A 22,469-nucleotide genomic window follows, 5' to 3' on the forward strand; every position below is an offset into this window, starting at 1 on the left:
TCAAAGAATTCAATAATGTTTGTGAGGCACGACCTGCCCTTCACAAAACCATGCTGACTATCCTTGATCATATTATTCCTATCCAGATGTTCATAAATCCTATCCCTTACAATTCTCTCTAAGACTTTGTCTACAACAGAAGTGAGACTCACTGGCCTATAGTTACTAGGGTTATCCCTACTCCCCTTTTTGAACAAGGGAACCACATTTGCTCTCCTCCAGTCTTCTGGCATTATTCCTGTAGACAACGAGGACATAAAAATTAAGGCCAATGGCTCTGCAATCTCCTTCCTTGCTTCCCAGAGAATCCTAGGATAAATGCCATCAGGCCCAGGGGACTTGTCTATTTTCACCCTTTCCAGAATTTCAACACCTCTTCCCTACATACCTCAAAGCCGTCCATTCTAATTAATTGTGACTCAATATTCACATCGGCAACAATGTCCTGTTCCTGAGTGAATACTGACGAAAAGTATTCATTCAGTGTCTCCCCAATCTCTTCAGCCTCCACACGCAACCTCCCACAAGTATCCTTGACTGGACCTATTCCTACCCTAGTCACCTATAGAAAGCCTTAGAGTTTTCCCTAATCCTACCAACTAAGGACTTTTCATGTCCCCTCCTTGCTGCTCTTAGTTCTCTCTTCAGATACTTCCTGGCTACCTTATAACTCTCATTGAGTGATTCTTCCACAACACTTGTGTCCAATCCTTATATGTAACTCCAATCTACATTTTAGCGATAGCTATCTACCCATTGGAAGACCTGAGCCTAATTGTTTGAAGCATAACAAAAGTCATTTTTATATAAAGTCCTCAAGGGGCAAAATTTTGCTCAACTACGAGTATCCAGCCTGGTTTCTGCTTGCTTCAGCTCACTATGATATACCCCTCAGTTGCTGGAAGTACATGCCACTAATGATACTGAGAAACAATGAGGGCTAACGATCTGTCTCCTCGACCAGTTAATGTGAAGGATTTGGAAAAGAACAATGAAAAAAGATGAATTGGAATCAAACGATATATAGAAAGAAAAATAAAGTCAGGGAAAGAAAGATCGGGTAGACAAGATCAGGTATTTAGTAACGTATAATTTGGAGTTTGTTCCATTCAAATGAGGAGGATGTTGTTGGTAAGGCCAGCACTTATTTCCCTTCCCTAATTGCCCTTGAGCTGAATGGTTCACTCAGCTATTTCAGACAGCGATTATGAATCAACCACATTGCTATGAATCTGGAGTCGCATATAAGGATAGTAGTTTCCTTTCCTAAGAGGGCATTAGTGAACCAGATGGGTTTTCCCAATACGGCCATCATTAGACTTAGGCCTTTTTAAAATTATCAGACCATTCCAGAACATTACCTGGACTGACTGCTAGATTAATAGTGAAGCGATAATACCAGTAGGCCATTGCCTCCCCTTCGAAGTTGTAGAGGAGTTCATTACTTCGACGAATAAAAGGAAGAGAAATCACCACCAGAAATCTGAAATGACCTTACAGCCAATGTACTTCTAAAGTAAGTTCACTCTTGTATCATAGCTTACATGGTAACAGAAGAATAAATCCCACAAATAGCCGTGTATGGAACTGATAAAACTCAATGGTTTAAGTTGTACCTTTTCTGGGTCAGGCAGGTTCACTGACATTGCATTAGCAATTATCACTTTGTTGAAAGTATGAGCTTTAATTCTCCACAGCACATTTAATTATTGAGTAAATCCAGTAAGCTCATAAAATTAGTGGAGAGGTTAAGGACAAGATGTCACTTACAGAAAGCAAATGGTAGAGAGTGGAATAATCCATGGTGTATCTCTTAATCCCCTGAAATTGCTGGTCACTTCATGCATTAATAGCAGTGTATGTCATCAGCCCAGCATTACTTTTCTAGAAAGATTTAGTCCCATGAAATCCAAGCAGTTTCTTACTGTGGTATTGATGTGGGTATGCTGTCAAATTCCCATGTTCAGTCACACTCACATTAGAGATATTCAGTTTGACTTCTGAGTCCCAATATAAAGACACAGTGACCAGCATTCTGGCCCCTCATCGTTGTCCAGTGACTCCTTTGCTGGAAGTTCATTGAGTGAATGGTTATGCATTTGGATGAAGTTCTTAACTGGTAAGCAAAAATGTTACCAAAACGTTTGTGTTTTGAAGGAAATGTAAGGACAACAATGTGTTTTTCCAGGTATCCAAAGCTTTCTGCCAGACATCCAGAATCGAATTCAGCAGGAAATGATGTATTTGCGAAGTTTTCAGCATATATTAAAAATGCTCGGAAAGATGCAAATGAAAGTAAGTAAGTAAGACAATTACAGCCACAGAGAAGAGATATTGGAGGCATACTGCTTGTCCATCAATACTTGTAAATAGGAAAATCAGCATGTGATGTTTGTAAAAGACATTTAGATAAGTATATGTTTGGAGGGATATAGGCCAAATGCAGGCAGGTGGAACTAGTTTAGTTTGGGATTATGGTCAGCATGGACTGGTTGGACCGAAGGGTCTGTTTCCGTGCTGTATGACTCTATGATTCTGTAAAACCCCTCTCCCATTACTTATTTTTCTTTTCATTTGACTACAGCTGCTCACTTGCATCCATTATTTCTTAATTTGATAAAGAAAACCAGAGAAGTAGATTTGAGGTATGTTTTCTGTTTTGAAGGTGCTGGTGCATAAAGCACATTTTTAGTTCAGGTATCCACACCCTACTCATCAGTACCATAGGAACTGGAGTGGGCCATTCAACCTCAGCAGTCAGCTTTGTCATTCTAACATGGCTAATCTGCACCTGAATTCCATTTACCTGTCATAACTCCACATCCTGTGACAGGTTCCCCAACAAACATTCATTAATCTCTCTCTCTCTTCAAAGTCCCAATCATCTCAGGATCAATACCGTTTTGGGGGAGATCTGGACATTCTTGTAGTTAGTCATGACTTATGTTAGATGTAAAGGAAAATACATGTGCTCTTACGTTGTATGTTACGCAATGACTTTTAATTCCGACCTCAGTGGAGCAGAGCCTCTGCAAGTACTTTCTATCTATTGGATCCAAGCAATCCTCATGTTCTCCTGGAAACATTAGAGAAAGGGTGTAAACAGTAGTAATAAAGGGAGGCGAAAGGATTTCTAATTTTGCAGTCTCCCCTACTTATGTTGAAGGTCGCATTGATCCTATAGTCTAGCACCTGGCAATATACCTTCTGTCTAAAGGTGCACAGACTCTTGAATGCCACTGGATGAGCAACAACATTGATGAATTAAATTGCTTCCACCCCTTTTACACACAGTAAAAGGCATCAGTGCCCATTGTTATTGAGCGTCCTTCTAGTAAATGATATTCCTACCCTTGCTCTTTACTTCTTTGGAAAAACATTGACTTCTGCATGGAATTTGTTTGTTCTTGTTTGATTCCAATCTCATGGTTTTAGAGTATCTGGGGTTTGTGGACAGTACCACCAAGTGGATAAAAACATCTGACAGCACTATGTCATATTTCAGTATGATTTGGACTATAACCTGGTATTGTGTCATATTTCAGTATGTTTAGAAGTACATTACCGATCACTGAGTATGATGAAGTTTACTGTTCTGTCCAGCTCTGAGTAGTATCTTCCATTGCCCTTTGATAATATGAAACGATAAGATGTTGGGCCAGTGGGCTTGAAGTGGTATTTATTGGCTGGTGTCAGAGGACTATTGTGGTGCAGAATTAGCATTATTGGCACACGTACTGAAATGAATACAGTGAAAAGTTTACAAGTTGCCACTCATGTCACCATCTTAGATACAAAGACACCTCGGTACAGATTCTTAAGTACAAAAATATAGGGGAGGAGATGGCAGAAAATAAGCAAATAGAATTGAAGGAAAGAAAAGATGATCGAGAATGAAGGTGGTCAAGATTATTTAGGAGAAAAATATAGAAGAAAGGAACAGAAAATCTGAAACAAGGAAGAAAGCAATTCCTTTACATTTATTTCCCAGAGATGGGGAACTCAACAGTGAGCAAGGTTCTCACTGAGTACAATGAATTTCTTTTTCTTCTTTTCTGATGCTTAACAATTACTTTTCTCTTGTTTATTTAGGTTTGGAAAAGGCTTTACTGAAATCGCTGAAAAAACTAGATGATTATTTAAACACACCTTTACCTGAAGAAATTGATGCCAATAGCACAGAGGAAGATATTTGTTCTAATAGAAAATACCTAGATGGAGATTATTTGACCTTGGCAGATTGCAATCTCCTGCCAAAGCTTCACATTATCAAGGTTTGTTTTGATTCTGATAAATACTCGATGACTGTTGAGTGGATATATTATGATTACAACAGTCCCCAGTGAGACAGCACCATTTGTTATTTTAGAAATAAATTGAGCTTGAAATTTTTAGATAGTACAACACAGAACAAGATTATTGAACACACTTAGTCCATGTCAGTTCTTTTGAAAAGAAATCTGGTTAATCCTACTCTTCTGCGATTTCATGTAAGGTGTCCAAAACAAGAGGGGAACAATATAAAATTATACCATGGCATTCCATTCTTCCTGTTTTTCCATTTCTGTTCAGATGATGCCTCCTATAAAAGTGTTTCTGAAATGTCTTCCCTTCTTTCCCAACATAGGATTCCTCCCCTTCCCTTTGCCCTCGTTTTCCATCCCACCCAGCCTCTGTGCTCAAAGGATCATCCTTCACTATTTCCGACACCTCCAGCAGAATGTCACTACCAAACACATCTTACAATCCCAACAGTGCAGAAAGAGGCCATTCGGCCCATCGAATTTGCACCAACCCTCTGAAGAGCATCACACCCAGACCCCCATCTCCGTCCCATACCTGTAACATTGCAGCTACCATGGCCAATCCACCTAGCTGGCACATCCCTTGACACCATGGGGCAATTTAACCTGGCCAATCCACCTAACCTGCATATCTTTGGACTGTGGGAGGAAATTGGAGCATCTGTCAGAAACCCACACAGACATGGGGAGAATATGCAAACTCCACACAGGCAGTCACCCAAGGCTGGAATCGAACCCAGGTCCCTGGCACCGTGAGATAACAGTGTTAATCACTGAGCCACTGTGCCACGTCTCCTAACAACATTCAGCAGTGACTGTTCTATCTGTGACATCCCGGTCTATTCCTCTATCATTTTGAAATCATGTTGCCTTTCCTTGGCACTTTCCCAAGCAACTGTGAGAGATGAAAGACTTGTTTTTTTCACCTCCTCTGTCCTCATCACCTAAGTTGTGCCTTCCAGGTGAAACAATGATTAATTTGTACTTTTTTCAAAATGATCTACTGTATTTGCTGCTCACAATGCAGTCTCCCTCAAGCTGGAGACACCAGACACAGAATTAGTGAACTGCATGGTGCAACAGCTCCACTCAGTACATGAGCATTACCTGAAGTTTCTCGTTCTTTGTCATTTAATTCACTATCTTGTTCTCATGCTCAGATCTGTGTCCTAGGCTGTTGTCATGTTCCAGTAAAGTTTAGTACAAGGTGGAGGAACAGTACCTCAAACTCCAGTTAGACACTTTTACATGTTCTTACATCCTTCTGGAGCAAAATTGAGAGCATTAACTTTAGAGCATGAACACAGTCCCTCATTTTGATCTTTTTTTTGCCATTTGTTGGTTTTGGTATTTTTCACATTTTCACTTCCAATTCACTGCCATTCATATTCACTCTGGACAAATGTTTTATATCTTTGCTATAATAGTTAGTGCATCATTTGATTTTTATTCCATCACATCTTTTATCATTTTAAATTGTTTTTGACCTCTACATTATCGCAGATATTCCCTTCTGTGTTTTGTCCCTTCTCACCTCATCTCATCAGATCGCACTCATCACTTTTCTATCTTCCTTCAGTTCTGAAGAGCAGTCATATTCAATTCAAAATATCAGTTTTTATTCTACTCTCCAAAATGCTTTTGAGGCAGGGGGTTATTTGTGAATTTTAAGACTGCAATTGATAGATTTTGCTAGCTCAGAACACAAAATGTTAGCAGAACACCAATATTAGTTTGAGATGCCAATGCACTTAAAGCAGATTAGAATGGATTGGGAACCAACAAGTGTAGAAACAGATCATCTAAGATCTAATTGAATGGTGGTACAGATGTGAGGGACTGAATGGTCTGCTCCTAACCCTATTGAATACAGCATATAAAGCTGTCATCAATGCAGTCTTGATGAAGTTGCTAAATGTAGGAATTTATTGTGCTATGGGCCCCAAATATATTGAGGAATTGCTTTAAGATATACCTAGGCACATTTTAAACTACACTTTGTTAAGTCTACAGCGCTGCCCAGCAGTTTGGGATGTGACCTAGCTAAAAGGAATTCAATATCCCTCAGATCATTTATATTGTAACAGCCAATTTGTTTTTGTTACATTAAGCTGTATTGCCTGTATGTCAAGAATATAAATCAAGCAAATGTTTTGTCTCTTTTCCTTCCTTTAGATTGTAGCAATGAAATACCGAAACTTTGAAATCCCAAAGGAAATGACTGGAATTTGGAGATACTTGAACAATGCTTATGAAAGAGAGGAATTTGTAAACACGTGCCCTGCGAATCGTGAGATTCAGATTGCATATTTAGATGTTGCAAAGAGAATGAAATAAGTCCATTACTGTAACTCAGAATGTATATACGATGTTTTGCGTGTCAGAGTGCAATTTGTTACTAAATAATCAGTCAAAGTTATTCAGTTTCTAAAACGTTGAACAGTGCTACACATTTTTACCCTTTGCATTTGGAAGATAATTAAAGATGACCTATATGCAATAATTACGCTTAATACTAATGTTCAGTTGATCATTTTATTGAAAAAGGGAATAATTAAGAGAGATGTAATACTGGCAGAAATACAAGTAAGAATTTGGAATGTGTAGCATTACCCTAATCAAAAATGTATTAGTGAAAACTTAGCATCTTAGGAGCAGGACTAGGCTATCTAACTCCTAGATCAGTGGTGCTGGAAGAGCACAGCAATTCAGGCAGCATCCGAGGACAGGCACCTGTCCTCGGATGCTGCGTGAATTGCTGTGCTCTTCCAGCACCACTGATCCAGAAGAAGGTTTCCAGCATCTGCAGTCATTGTTTTTACCTATCTAACTCCTAGTTCCATTATGGAATGAAAATATAGCTGATCAATAACTAATTTCATACCTCTGCCTTTGGCCAACATCCTTAATACATTTAATTAACATTTAAAGTTAAATAATAATCCTGTCCAGATGCACTTAGCCCATTAATTCCTTGGAACTACACTGCCATTCAATAAGATCATGACTGACCATCTACATCGGCCACACCTTCCAAAACTGTTTACATATCCCTTGATTCCCTTATTTTTCAAAATGCTGTCAATCTTTGATTTGTATATATTAAATTTTGAACATGATCTCTGTAGTAGAGAGTTCTGGTGCAATGACTTGGGCATGCAAAGTGTCACAGTGGCAGAGACCATTGACTATGACAGAAGATGTATCACAAACAAGTGACTCATTCATGTTTGATGAGTGAGTGGTTCATGATACTCAGGCTTAGCAGGGAGTTTGTGATTGGTAGATTGAAGACAATTCTAATTGAAAACTACATATCAGCAGTGAAACCTAACATTGCGTTCAATTCATGTTCAAAAAAGACCTTCTGAAACACATGGTACCTGGATTGTCAGTAGTGTGGTTGTACCATGTTCTTTAACGGACTAATTAAAGCATTGTATTACTCAGCAACTAGTTAGATTGATAAATTCTTGATCTCGCAAGGAATTAAGGACTACGGGGAGAGTGCGGATAAGTGGAGTTGAAATGCTCATCATTAATGGCGCATGATTAAATGGCGGAGTGGACTCGATGGGCCAAATGGCCTTACTACCACTCCTATGTCTTATGGTCTTATGGATAATCCTCAATATCAACCAGCAGACCCAACCATAGCATTATTATGTTGATAGATTTTCAAAGTAGAGAATACCACTGATTGTATATGCTCATTGGTAAATACTTTGCTTACCAAAGAGGGGTTATTGTTTCATATCTATTTCATATCAAACTGTATGGAACTAATGCAAAACATATGTTTGTCCTTCTATGCCAAAATCCAGAAAATGCAGGCAGCCTTATTCTGAAGCAAATCAAACATGTGCAGCTCTTCACACAATGAAGGAAGATTAGAGGGCGGTGGAAATAAATGATTGTGTATTGAAATTGTGGTTGATGATAGCTCTGACCCCAAATCACTCCCCTCCCGTCACAGTAGCCTGACAGCTATAAATCAACAGCTTATCGAAAAAAAAATAGTTATAAACAGTACTTTATCGTACACGCCAGACCAAATCTGCAAATCGGAACTTTTAGCTTTAGATAACGTTATGGAACAGAAAGAATCCATTATATCTGCGCTTCCTAATGGGGACCAATCCAACCTCATCCCATTTTCTCGACCTTGATCCATAGCAGTTGCAACCTGTGGAAGATGAGAGGATATACATGGCCATTCAGTGGTAGATCATTGAAGGCTGGGAATTAGATATATAAGGAATTTGTTTCATGGTCCAATGCTGTCAGAGATTATAGTTGCTGTTAGACATATTTAGAGTGATGGAAATGCCATTAGTTTTACCTGTATATCTGAGTAAGACAGTGTGTATTTGATTTAGTTTACTTTAAAATAATTTATACTTTATGTTCCCATCAAACTGATAACATGCTAATTGATAAATTGAATGTTGAATAAATCTTATTTTTCTTTTGCACTTCAGTATTTGCATTTCATTTTAGTTTCTCCTGTTGAAGTTTGTCATGTGTGTGTTTAATTCTGATTCTTCTCACCCTCTGTAATCTTCCCAAATTTCTATATCCTGTGCAAACTGTGAGATTTTACTAGGTGGATGAATACGTTGCTAATAGATTACCTGCAAAGATGGCATAACCTGGTGTGTTTGAGTTGTTTTGATTGGTTTACTTTACTGCAGCATCTGTTAGGAAAAGTGAGGACTGCAGATGCTGGAGATCAGAGTTGAGAGTGGGGTGCTGGAAAAGCACAGTAGGTCAGGCAGCATTCAACGAACAGGAGAATTGACATTTCGGGCATAAGCCCTTCATCATGCAGCATCTGTTGTCACTTGAATGAAGATTTACAATGGTTCAGAACAGATGTTGACCTGAGTTGCTTTTGGAAAGCATCCTTTATACAGGTCATTGTTATACGAGACCAAAAAAATGAATATGAACAAGAAGGATACGTCTAACCTTACTTGCCTGGTAGAAAACTGACTTAGGGTCAGGTGTCAGTGTTATACGATAGCTGGGTTTTACCATCCACAGACTTCAGTTGGTATTTTCTTCACACTTTTCCTAAGACATTGATATCCTTCCTATAATTGTCAAATGTTAAGAACTCTATCCAATACTACAAGGAAGGACAGAATTTAAAATATGCATTTTGCAAATTTAATTTTGCTACCTTGTCTTTTTTTTAATGTTCGATGTCTTATGACATACTCTATGTGATTTATACATATAGATATCAGTTATTTTTGATTTTTTAACTTGTGGCAAATTAGGTTTGTTGTGTATCTGAAGGGATTTAACGATTAACTTTAAGCATTTCTGTAGCCATGGCGATTTTTAAAAATAATTTGAGAGAGGTAGTTTCCAGGATTGTATGTTTTTTGTTGGCATAGGGAGTGAACAAAGCGCACAATATAGCACATGGATTGCAGCAGTTCAAAAAGCTCACCATCACCTGCTCATGGGCAACTAAACATGGACAATAAATTCTGGCCAGCCAGCAACACCCAAGTTGCACAGGTGAATTTTAAAAAAAAGTTTGCTAATGGGAGATTTGGGTCTTTTTATAAGCTTGTGGGGTATAATCATAGTATGGAGAGAAGCCATTCAGTTTTGTTTTTAGCTGATGCAGAAGTCTTGGTGGAAGATGGAGGTGTAAATCACTTGCTTCTGAGAAAAGGAGAAATAATGTTGCTTTGTTAAAAAATATATTAGCTTAATTTAAGTAATAGAAACAGACCAGCTTAGAATCTTAGAATCCTGACAGGAAGTAGGGATTCTAAGATCCTAAGATTTGAGGTAAAACTCTGAAAGGTTATTTGAAGCTGAAAAGGTTTAAACTCAGTTGCATGAAAGCTCCAGGAAGATGATATCAGATTCTCCAGACTAAGTGTTGAAGTCAGAATTACGTTAAGTCCAAAGAGGTGATGGAAATGAAGATCTCTCTTATGTGAGTACTGTAAAGGGAGTGTTTGTGGATATGCAAAAAGAATTTTTAAGGATCTATAAAGAAGAATTTTCAGATTACTGGGATTATCTTTCTACCATATGTTTCAAAATATTTAAGTTTGTGTATAAATAACTTGGTCCATTCTGTTTTATCTTTATTTCATTTGTGAAATAAACTTCTGATGTATTGTTAAAACCAAATTTGCAATATTGCTGGTTTATTTTTCAGTGAGAGTTTACCTCGTTAAAACCAATAAAGCAAAGTTTTACCAATCAAACCAGGTTTCAGTTTGGGACTTGGCTAATGTCAGCTGGCATCATAACAGCCCACAAGTTAAAAAAAGCCTAGGATACCATTTGCTATTTTTATAGATTTTACCACCAACACTCCTGCTTTTTTAAAGTATAGATATTATCTTGACTCCTGTGTATCTCCACTCTATCTCAGAACTTAACATTTGAGAGATATTCCTCTTTTCCTTGTTTTTCTTCCCACTGCACATTTATAAGTGTTAAACTGTAGCTCCCTCCTAGCTCCTCAGTTTGCAAATTATCTATCACCTTCTGCAAGTTTTCTCATTCTTTGCCATGTTCCCTCAGAAAATTAAATTTGCCAAGTGTTTTGATACTAATGACTAATAAAATGGGTCCATGGAGTGCATTCCTTAAATGTTTGATCAATGTAATAAACATCCATTTCCACCTAATCTTTGCTCTCTTATCTCCCCCATTCATGGAGCTGTCGTAGCCTGAATAATTTTAAATGGCTTAATTGTAATGAAGAGTTATGTGGATCCTGTTAAATATCTTCAGAAAATTAAAGTAGATAATATTGAATGTACATAATATATTTTGACAATGTACCTGATCATATGACTCTGATATCAGTAAGAGACAAGGCACCAGTTTAAAATGAGTATGTGAAGAGAAATGATCTAGGAACCACACCAGAGAACTGCACTTTATGATCTACAATGGACAGATTTAAGCAAAGGAGTAATGAGGAGTTGAAGTCCTGTACTTAGAAATAAAAGGTGAGCAGCCTCAGGATAGTGTATGTGCAGACATGCACAGCCTGATATAATTCACACTGGTATCTCAATGCGCAAGTTGCAGTACTGACTTAAAGTGCGAAGTATGGCAATGTACACTCAATTTCCTTTCTAACATTAAGAAAATTAATCAAGTAAATCCTGCCCTTTACCGACCCTGACTTGCCATTGACTATGTTCACTAATTTATAGCTTAGATTTCAGAGTAAATGCTGTATTTAGAGGACCAGTTAGCTCAGTTGGCTAAGACTTTGGTGTAGCATGACGTCTACAGCATAGGGTCAAATACTGCACTGAAGGAGATAGTTTGTGAGGTCTCTCTCCTTACCTTACCCTATGATGATGTACCATTGTTGCTGAAATGTAGCAAAGGGCGAAAGCAAAGAAACACCCTGTACCAGTCATATCATGTGCAGCTGCCAAACTACACAGACATCAAGGAGGCTATGCGTCTTTGTGACAATTCAAAAGCAGCTGAGAGACTGGGAGCAGCAGCACACAACTTCCCTCCAGTGTAAACAAATTCCTTAGTGTAGATTTAACTGTAAGAAGTGTGACCTTTGAATCACTGACAGCTTGAACATACTTGAACAGTGAAGAGTCTATCACTGTTACTAAATATGGTATTTGGTAACCTTTGTTTTATCTGCTAAGTGATGCTTCTTAAATTGTAATTAACATTTTACCAGAAGTAAATTTTCACATTTTAGTATAATTTTCTTTGGAATTTGGAGAAAAGCTTTTGATTTATTTTTTTTTTAAAATCCTACTCTTATGTTGTATTTCACTCTTCTGAATGTAAATGAAATTATACAGATGTAGGCCACAAATAGATTATCTTAGTTGACTCGAATTATGTATTTCTGCTAGGAGAAGTAGTAAATGGAGTTGATGTGATAGCGTGCCAGGTGATAGCGAGGCAAGGAATAGGGAGAGATATCAGCTGAACACGTGGCTGTAAGGATGGTGCAGGAGGGAAGGTTTCGCGTACTTGGATAATTGGGGCTCGTTCTGAAGAAGGTGGGACCTGTAAAACAGGACGGTCTTCACTTGAACCAGAGGTGTACTAATATCCTGGGTGGGAAATTTGCTGGTGCTTTCCGGGTGAGTTTAAACTAGCTCAGCAGGGGGATGGGAACCTGAGGTGTACTTGCAGTGCATAGGGTGATGAGAGTAGGGAGGACAGGGACAGGATTTCAGGGTCACAGGAATGTGCTGGCAGACAGCAAGCTGGTTTGAAGTGTGTCTACTTCAACACCAGAAGTATCTGAAATAAGGTAGGTGAGCTTGCAGCATGGATAGGTACCTGGGACTTGAATGTTGTGGCCATTTCGGAGACATGGATAGAACAGGGTGAGGAATGGATGTTGCAGGTTCCAGGGTTTAGATCGTTCGTTAAGAACAGGCAAGGCAGTAAAAGAAGGGCAGGTGTGGCATTGTTAATCAAGGATGGTATAACAGTGGCTGAGAGATTTTTTGACGAGGATTTGTCTACTGAGGTAGTGTGGACTGAGGTCACACTGCTTGGAGTTTTTTATAGGCCTCCACAGAGTTCCAGGGAGGTGGAAGAGAGGATTAGCAAAATTATTCTGGAGAGGAGTGAAAGGAACAGGGTGGTCATTATGGGGAACTTTAACTTCCCCAACATTGACTGGAAATGCTATAACTCTATTGCGTTGGATGGATCAGTTTTTGTCCAATGTGTACAGGAGGGTTTCCTGACATAATGTGTCGAAGGGCCGACAAGAGGGGAGGCCACACTGGATCTGGTGCTTGGTAATGAACCAGGCCAGGTGTTTGATTTAGTTGTAGTTGAACACTTTAGAGAAAGTGACCATAATTCAGTTACGTTTAGTTTAGCAATGGAAAGGGATAGGTACATGTCACAGGTCAAGAGTTATTGATGGGGCAAGGGCAATTATAATGCGATAAGGCAAGAATTAGGATACATAGAATGAGGTAACAAAATGCAGGGGATGCAGACAATGAAAATGTGGAGCATTTAAGGAACAGATATTCCATGTCCTTGATACATAAATCCCTGTCAGGCAGGGAGGAAGTGATAAGGTAAGGGAACCGTGGTTTACTACAGAAATTGCATCTCTTGTTAAGCAGAAGAAAGAGGCTTATGTGTTGATGAGGCAAGATGGTTCAGATGAGGCGATGGAGCATTACAGATCAGCTAGGAAGGATTTAAAGAGAGAGTTAAGAAGAGCAAAGAGAGGACATGAACAGTCTTTAGCAAATAGAATAAAGGAGAACCCTAAAGCTTTCTATAGGTATGTGAGGAATAAAAGGATGACTAGGGTAGGAATAGGGGCAGTCAAAGACAGAAGTGGAAAGTTGAGTGTGGACCCTGTGGAGATCAGAGAGGTGCTAAACGAACATTTCTCATCGGTTTTCATTCAGGAAAAGGAGAANNNNTATAATATCTTGCAGACTATTGACATCTATTTCCTCTTTCAGGTGTCACTCCTGATTGTCTGTGTAATATCTTGCAGACTATACACATCTATTACCTCTTTCCGGAGTCACTCCTGATTGTCTGTGTAATGTCTTGCAGACTATACTCATCTATTACCTCTTCCAGATGTCAGTCCTGATTAACTGTGTACTGTCCTGCAGACTATACACATCTATTACCTCTTCCTGATGTCACTCCTGGTGGAGTGTGTAATGACTTGCAGACTACACACATCTATTACCTCTTCTAGATTTCACACCTGATTGTCTGTGTAATGTCTTACAGACTATACACATCTATTACCTCTTCCAGATGTCACACTTGATTGTCTGTGTAATGTCTTGCAGTCTATACACATCTATTACCTCTTACAGATGTCACTCCTGATGGACTGTGTAATGTCTTGCAAACTATACACATCTATTACGTCTTCCAGATGTGACTCCTGATTATTTGTATAATATCTTGCAGACTATACACATCTATTACCTCTTTCCGGAGTCACTCCTGATTGTCTGTGTAATGTCTTGCAGAGCATACACATCTATTACCTCTTCCAGATGTCACTCCTGATGGACTGTGTAATGTCTTGCAGACGATACACATCTATTACCTCTTCCAGATGTCACTCCTGATTATCTGTATAATATCTTGCAGACTATACACACCTATTTCCTCTTTCAGGTGTCACTCCTGATTGTTTGTGTAATGTCTTACAGACGAGACACATCTATTAACTCTTCCAGATGTCACTCCTGATTATCTGTGTTATGTCTTGCAGACTATGCACATCTATTACCTCTTCCAGATGTCACTTCTGAATATCTGTATAATATCTTGCAGACGATGCACATCTATTACCTCTTCCAGATGTCACTCCTGATTGTCTGTGTAATATCTTGCAGACTATACACATCTATTACCTCTTCCAGAAGTCACTCCTAGTAGTCTGTGTAATGCCTTGCAGAAGATATACATCTATTACCTCTTCCAGATGTCACTACTGATGGACTGTGTAATGTCTTGCAGACTATACACGTCTATTACCTCTTCCAGATGTCACTCCTGATTGTCTGTGTAATGTCTTGCAGACTATACACATCTATTACCTCTTCCAGATGTCACTCCTGATGGACTGTGTAATGTCTTGCAGACTATCCACGTCTATTACCTCTTCCAGATGTCACTCCTGATTGTCTGTGTAATGTCTTGCAGACTATACACATATATTACCTCTTCCAGATGTCACTACTGATTGTCTGTTAATGTCTTGCGGAAGATCTCTTACCTCTTCCAGATGACACTCCTGATTGAATGTGTAATGTCTTGCAGACTATACACATCCATTACCTCTTCCAGATGTCACTCCTGATTAACTGTGTACTGTCCTGCAGACTATACACATCCATTAACTCTTCCAGATGTCACTCCTGATTGACTGTGTAATGTCTTGCAGACTATACACACCTATTACCTCTTCCAGATGTTAGTCCTGATTATCTGGATAATATCTTTCAGACAATACACATCTATTACCTCTTTCAGGTCTCACTCCTTAGTGTCTGTGTAATGTCTTGCAGACTATACTCATCTATTACCTCTTCCAGATTTAACTCCTGTTTGCCTGTGTAATGTCTTGCAGACTATACACATCTATTACCTCTTCCAGATGTCACTCCTGATCGACTGTGTAATGTCTTGCACACTATATATACCTATTATCTCTTCCAGATGTCACTCCTGATTGTCTGTGTAATGTCTTGCAGACGATACACGTCTATTACCTCTTCCAGATGTCACTCCTGATTGTCTGTGTAATGTCTTGCAGACTATACACATCTATTGCCTACTCCAGATGTCACTCCTGATTGTCTGTGTAATATCTTGCAGACTATACACACCTATTACCTCTTCCTGATGTCACGCCTGATTGACTGTGTAATGTCTTGCAGACTATACACGTCTATTACCTCTTCCAGATGACACTCCTGATAGTCTGTGTAATGTCTTGCAGAATATACACATCTATTACCTCTTCCAGATGACACTCCTGATGGACTGTGTAATGTCTTGCAGACTATACACATCTATGATCTCTTCCAGATGTCACTCCTGAATGCCTGTGTAATGTCTTGCAGACTATACACATCTATGATCTCTTCCAGATGTCACTCCTGATTGCCTGTGTAATGTCTTGCAGACTAAACACATCTATTACCTCTTCCAGATGTCACTCCTGATTGTCTGTGTAATGTCTTGCAGACTATACACATCTATTACCTCTTCCAGATGTCACTCCTGATTGTCTGTGTAATGTCTTGCAGAAGATACACATCTATTACCTCTTCCAGATGACACTCCTGATGGACTGTGTAATGTCTTGCAGACTATACACATCTATGATCTCTTCCAGTGTGGCTGCACTTGGAATATTGTGTACAGTTCTTGTCCCCATATTTTGGGAAGGATGTGGAAGCATTGGAAAAGCTGCAGAGGAGATTTACTAGGATGTTGCCTGGTCTGGAGGGAAGGTCTTATAAGGAAAGACTTGGGTCTGTCCTCATTGGAAAGAAGAAGGCTAAGAGGGGATTTGATAGAGACATACAAGATGATCAGAGGATTAGATAGGGTAGACAGTGAAAGTCTTTTTCCTAGGATGATGATGTCATCTTGTACGAGGGGACATAACTACAAATTGAGGGGTGATAGATTTAAGACAGATATCAGAGGCAGGTTCTTTAAGCAGAGAGTGGTAAGGGCTTGGAATGCCCTGCCTGCTAATGTAGGTAACCCAGCCACATTAGGGAGATTTAAAAAATCCTTGGATAAGCACATGGATGATGATGGGATAGTGTCGGGGGATGAGCTGAGAATAGTTCACAGGTCAGCGCAACATCGAGGGCCGAAGGGCCTGTTCTGTGCTGTATTGTTCTATGTTCTATGTGGGCTTCTGAGAAGCAAGATGAGTGGGAGGTTAAGTTATTTCTTTTCAGCAGAATCTAAGAGAAATGATTTCTGGTCCATCCAATCAGCAAAGGTAGCATTTTGTGAGGAAGATCGAAAAAAACATACTTAATAGAAAATCGAAACGACATTGTCAGAAAAAAAGATGTTGAGGTGATGCTATATTTTGCTACATCAGTAACAGGATTCTATAGCAACAAATGGAGAAAGAAATGATGTTCACGCAGCTGTCTCTCAATCATTTGCTTTATAAAAGGGGTTTGTTTTATAGATGTGAAAGCTGTAAGGAAGAAATGCCTTCACGTGCCTTCTGGCCTAGTTTCAGTGTAAAAGCTAAAATCTCCATGCCTAAGTAAATTCATGTGTTGTAGAAACTATTCAAAAGGGAGCCGTTTTAGTTGAAAAGGTAAATGTCAGGAATTTGTATGAAGAAACCACAGTTGAATCTAAATGTTATAACATGTTCATGGGCAGTGTCTAAAATATTTTGAAAGCCAAGCCATCTTGATAAGAAAAATTAAACTTTTATTTCAATAGGGTAATTTAAATACACATTCAGCTATATCTTTCAAATATAATTTTTACACAGGACAAAAAGGCAGTCTGATTAGAGATGCATTCTGTTATTTAAAGGATAATGTTGAAAGTTGACACTTTCTATGTCAAGTTGTTTAATTTCCTTAGTCACCGACTGGGTTCGTCCAAAATGTGGTTCATTTGATGTTTTCTAGTTGCAGTATTTCCAAAAACAAGCTGAAAATTAATGATAAATATTTGAATAATTCAAACGTTATGCTACTTTACTAGAAAACCATGACACACCTTTTAAATCTAATGATGAAAACTGCAACTAGAAATCCTTGCTTTTTTCTTCATAGTTTCTCAAGAAGATTTTAACATTAAACATAAGCAATTTTGATAAACATTAATGCAGCCTTTGTTGGCTGAGGGAACATAGATGAGGATGGTGCTTCTTTTTTGGGGGGTTGGTTTTACCCATGCATTTATCTTGAACTCCAAGGTTCTTAATAACTTGAAAGATAACAGAAGGTGATGCTTTGATGGCAATACTAAAAATCACCCTGCAGGGAAATGAAATATCTAGTAACCTTTCCAGCATCAAGGTTCCATGCATGAGAGCTGTAGTTTTTATAATCCAGCAGATCTCAATCCAACCAAGATGTGAGATGTGACAGGGGAAAGTGGTGATTTAGAGAACTCTCCATCCCAGCTTGAATAATATCAATTATTTCAATGGTACGGATATAGGGTCTAGGATTACATACTGAGGGACCCCTTAAACTTTAGGTAGGCCATCACAGAGGCCTACTGGGAAAATGATACTGTCTGCCTCCTATATCCGGGAGCTAGAAATTGTGTAAAACCATTCTCCTGGTATTTCTGTCATGGAATGTACATTGTAAACATCATATGCAATTGCAATTGTATTAAGGCACCTCAGTGCCATTTGCTAAATGGAAAGGATTTAAACTGTATTGCACATTCAGTAATGTCCAATTTGAACTGTTAAAAAATGTAATTTTACAAATTGAAAGAATAAAACGTATTTTTGAGGAAACAAAATTTGACAATTAACCAGGGATAGGCAGAGTGTTCAATGTCTGTTTTAATTGACTTACTTACAATAATCAATTAAGTCAAATTCTAGTTTTATAAAACTTCCCTCATGTGACATGGTTGTGGCTAGCTGGGTCCAGCATTTATTGCCCATCCCTAATTTTCCAGAGGGCAGTTGAGAGTCACCACATTGTTGTGGATCTGGAGTCACATGTAGACCAGACTAGGTAAGGATGCCAGTTTCCTTCCCTAAAGGACATTAGTGAACCAGATGAGTTTTTTGACCATCGATTTATCATCAACATTAAGCTTTTAATTCCAGATATTTATTGAATTCAGATTCTACCATCTGCCATGCCACCATTTGAATCCAAGTCCCCAGAACAACGGCTGAATTTCTGGATTAATAGCATAGTGATAATACCACTAGGCCATCACTGAAAGTGAGACATTGGACAGGTCTGAAGGAAGGCCTTTTAGGAATTTGCAATGACAAGATTTACAATGTAAAAGGGTGGAGTTCGCTGTATTATCGTATAACTAAGAAGTACTTGTAAGGTGACTTTAAAAATGCAGGACTGTTAAATACATGCCATTTGATAACGTTGTACATTAGTGTTCTGGAATAGGGAAGGAAGACACTGCCTGGGGTTTCCCTTCGAAACTCTATCTGTTTACACCTGCATGTACTGACTATAATTCAGTTGTGCTGTCCTCTACTTGTTACATGTAATTAAAAAATAATAATTGACGTAGCTATAGAGTCCCCATGGAATCAAAGCCCATCAAGAAGCAATTGCTGTCAGAAGGGAGAGCAATGTGTAAGAGAATAAGTCACTGGAAAATCTAACAGAGCCATTACTCCCACTTACCACGCTTGTTAGATTTCTTCCCAGTTTGCTTCTTTGCTTTTTTGGCATCTTTCTCTTTCAAAGGATTTGCAGCAAATGGCTCATCTTTCATTTCTCTTTCTTTCTCAGGAAGAATTTCCTCCACAAGCTCCTACAGAGTGATCAAGACAAGCTATAGAACATAGAACATAGAACAATACAGTGCAGAACAGCCTGCTCGGCCCTCAATGTTGCGCCGACCTATTTGTAAATATAAGAATTGTAGAATAGAATCCCTACCATGTGGAAACAGGCCATTCAGCTCATTGAATCCACATTGGCCCTCCGAAGAGAAGACCACCCAATCCCTTTAACCCTGCATTTACCATGGTTAATGCACCTAAGTCTGCACATGCCTGGACATTATGGGCAATGTAACATTGCCAATCCACCTAATCTGTACAACTTGGCACTGTGGGAGGAAATCGGAGCAAATCCATGCAGAAACAGGGAGAATATGCAAGCTCTGCACAGACAGTCATCAAAGGGTGGAATCAAGCCCAGGTCCCTGGCACTAGCAGTGCTAAATACTGAGCCGCTATTCAGTCTCTCAGAAATACTTAAGTTTCAGTATTTAATTCTAAAAGAGGGAAAAGTCTTTAATAAAGGAGATCTCCACTTCATTCTGGAAGGCAAAGTAAGATCACTCTAAACTATCAATGGCATCTATTTCAAATGTCACAATTCTGTACTTAAACCAATGATGGGATCTTTTATAAATTTATAGGACAGAAGCTCCTGTGGAGGCCCAGGTTTAAGTCCTACCTATTCCAGAGATGAGTAATAACATTTCTGAACAGATTGATTAGAACTTATCTAGATTTAAGGACACAAACAAACTTTATAAAGCTAATCTTTAGGCCTTTATATAGTATGTTGTGATAAAAGTTAATAAGTGATGTAATCTATAGATATTTGCCAAGACTTTCACTTATAATATGATTCATGAAACCCATTCCTAGCTCATGCTAACAATTCAGTAAGAAATATAGAGAATGCTGGAGAAACTCAGGTCTGGTAGCATCTTTGCTGAAAGTTAAGGTTTCAAGACTCATATGAGTTTTCAGTTCTGAAGAAATCATATCAAACTCAAAACACTAACTCCATTTCTCTCTCCACAGATACTGCCAGACCTGCTGAGTTTCTCCAGCATTGCTTTTAGGTTCCCAGCACCTGCAGTAATTTACTTTTTCTGAGTCCCCAGACGTTCATCCTTGTTGCTTTTCATGTTCAGCATCAAGATATTACAGTGTTCCCGATTGCTTCGAAATTCTTTCCTGACACAAGTGCACTGAGATACTAATAATGAAGGAGTTAAAGTGATGGAGTGTATCAGAGGCAGAAAGTAAGGTGTTCAGATGGCAATGAAAGAAATTGTTACAAAATGGAGAGAAGGTACGAAAACACAGGCAAACCTAGCAAGTGGGAGACAAATGTGAACACTTATACGAAAATAGTAAGCTATATTTCAACATTTGTTCACAACCAGAATATTAACAGAGGGAAAACTCTGTAAAGAAGGCAAAAGGTGACTCTCCACAGAAAGCTGTACCCCAATTCTCACCATCCTCACACCGGTTTTTCCTGAACATTTCTTATGCCTCCGTCTCCCTTCGCAGTAACCTTGGAGTTGATTACAAAGTTGTACCATCTTCATTAACACAACGTGAAGCCTCACGTGAAGTTGAGGAAAATGCTGTTAATGCCTGTACTGTTTACACTGCTATTAAACTTCTATGTGACTGCAGCTTTCCAGGCAGGAGTGGGTGACCTAGGTAACATTGCTCATTATGCCATTCATTGATGCACCCCAAGAAACGGTGAAGCTAAGAAAGACAATGACATTGTCATTCACAAGAGTGAAAAGGAATAAATTGTCATGTGAATATGGCACGATAGCCAAATTATGGACGGTGTAGGGGGCCACTGACTGCACACATATGGATCTGCAGATCCCCCCCAAGGCAATGAAGAAAGGTAAAGCAAATGCAGTTGAATAGTTGGTGTGTGACTGTACAATACATGACCACTATCCTAGCAGCACACAGTCTGCTGTAGTCATGTACTCTCACCATTCCTGGGCCTCTACACAGAACAAGGACACTCCCTGCATTACAAACATTCATGAACACCAGGATGAGAACATCAATCTTTACTTGTTACTGTTGCCAGGTTCCCAACTCTGGGAATTATCCTCCTTGGCTTTCATTCATATCAAAGGGCAATCCTTCAAGGCTCCTTGACCTCCCTTTGAAAACATAGGATCCTCTAGCCCTCTTCTATGTCAAAGGCCTCCAGTGTTTCATCCACAAGCACTCAGTGTTTCACTGTCTTGGTGCTCCATTTACCTTCTCTCCAACTCCAGCTTTGGCAGCCTATTTTCATTGTCTGTGGATCTTTCTAAGAGGGACAAACTGCTTCTTTGAATGTGCAGTGCCCCAGTAAGGTGAAGGATGCTGGGCTACACAAGGAAAGCATTCAAACTAAGAGCTGACCTAAGTCTACTTGCTGCCTGTCACAATGGGAGAATTGCAAATCACAACCACCAGATGCAAATAACTCTTTCGCCATTAGGTCTCCTAATACCTCAGTGCTGACACTTCGTTTTTTTGCCTTGGTACAGGGAACTGAGAAAGACAAATGAGCAGGCTGGAGGAAGAACCAGATAAAAACAATGACTGCAGATGCTGGAAACCAGATTCTGGATTAGTGGTGCTGGAAGAGCACAGCAGTTCAGGCAGCATCCGAGGAGCAGTAAAATCAGGATTCCCGATGAAGGGATTTTGCCCGAAACGTCGATTTTACTGCTCCTCGGATGCTGCCTGAACTGCTGTGCTCTTCCAGCACCACTAATCCAGAATGGAGGAAGAACCAGCCAGTTTATTAAAAAAGGCGAGGATCAGGAGCGGGAGTTGGGGAAAGTCTCCCGGCTCAGCAGAGAGGCTGGGGCTGGCTTGATGTAACCAGGAGGTGATTTATTCTTTATTCTTGTTGGTGCAAATACAACATCCCGACAACAACCCAAGAAGTGAGTTAAAGAATCCACAAAATGACAGAAAGTTAAAAGAAAGAACTGTGGATGCTGGAAATCTGAAACATAAACAGAGGATGCTGAAAAAACCCAGCAGGTCTGGCAATAGCTGCCTGATCTTTATGTGGTGACCAACACCCAGACTGTGGATTGACTAGAACATGGTGAAGCTACTGAATTTACAGCTGACTATGGGTTTTCTAGAGTGACAGTACTTACTGCAGA

At 39.2% G+C, this 22,469-nt stretch overlaps 1 protein-coding gene across 2 annotated transcripts in view; it reads left to right on the plus strand.

Moving 5' to 3' along the window:
* The window catches only part of LOC122555360 (chloride intracellular channel protein 4), a 68,110-nt gene extending 61,144 nt beyond the window's left edge, over nucleotides 1-6,966 (plus strand). The window contains exons 4-6 of one of the 2 annotated variants that reach the window (XM_043701288.1): nucleotides 2,189-2,295; nucleotides 4,093-4,274; nucleotides 6,480-6,642. In XM_043701288.1, coding sequence (XP_043557223.1) covers nucleotides 2,189-2,295; nucleotides 4,093-4,274; nucleotides 6,480-6,641 — 451 coding nt within the window. In that variant the 3' untranslated portion in view covers nucleotide 6,642. Of the gene's footprint in view, nucleotides 1-2,188; nucleotides 2,296-4,092; nucleotides 4,275-6,479 lie in introns of both variants that reach the window. The other variant, XM_043701289.1, reaches the window with a different exon arrangement.
* Nucleotides 6,967-22,469: the final 15,503 nt, after the last annotated feature.

Source organism: Chiloscyllium plagiosum, chromosome 12 (assembly GCF_004010195.1).
Source record: "Chiloscyllium plagiosum isolate BGI_BamShark_2017 chromosome 12, ASM401019v2, whole genome shotgun sequence".
Taxonomy (NCBI): Eukaryota; Metazoa; Chordata; class Chondrichthyes; order Orectolobiformes; family Hemiscylliidae; genus Chiloscyllium; species Chiloscyllium plagiosum.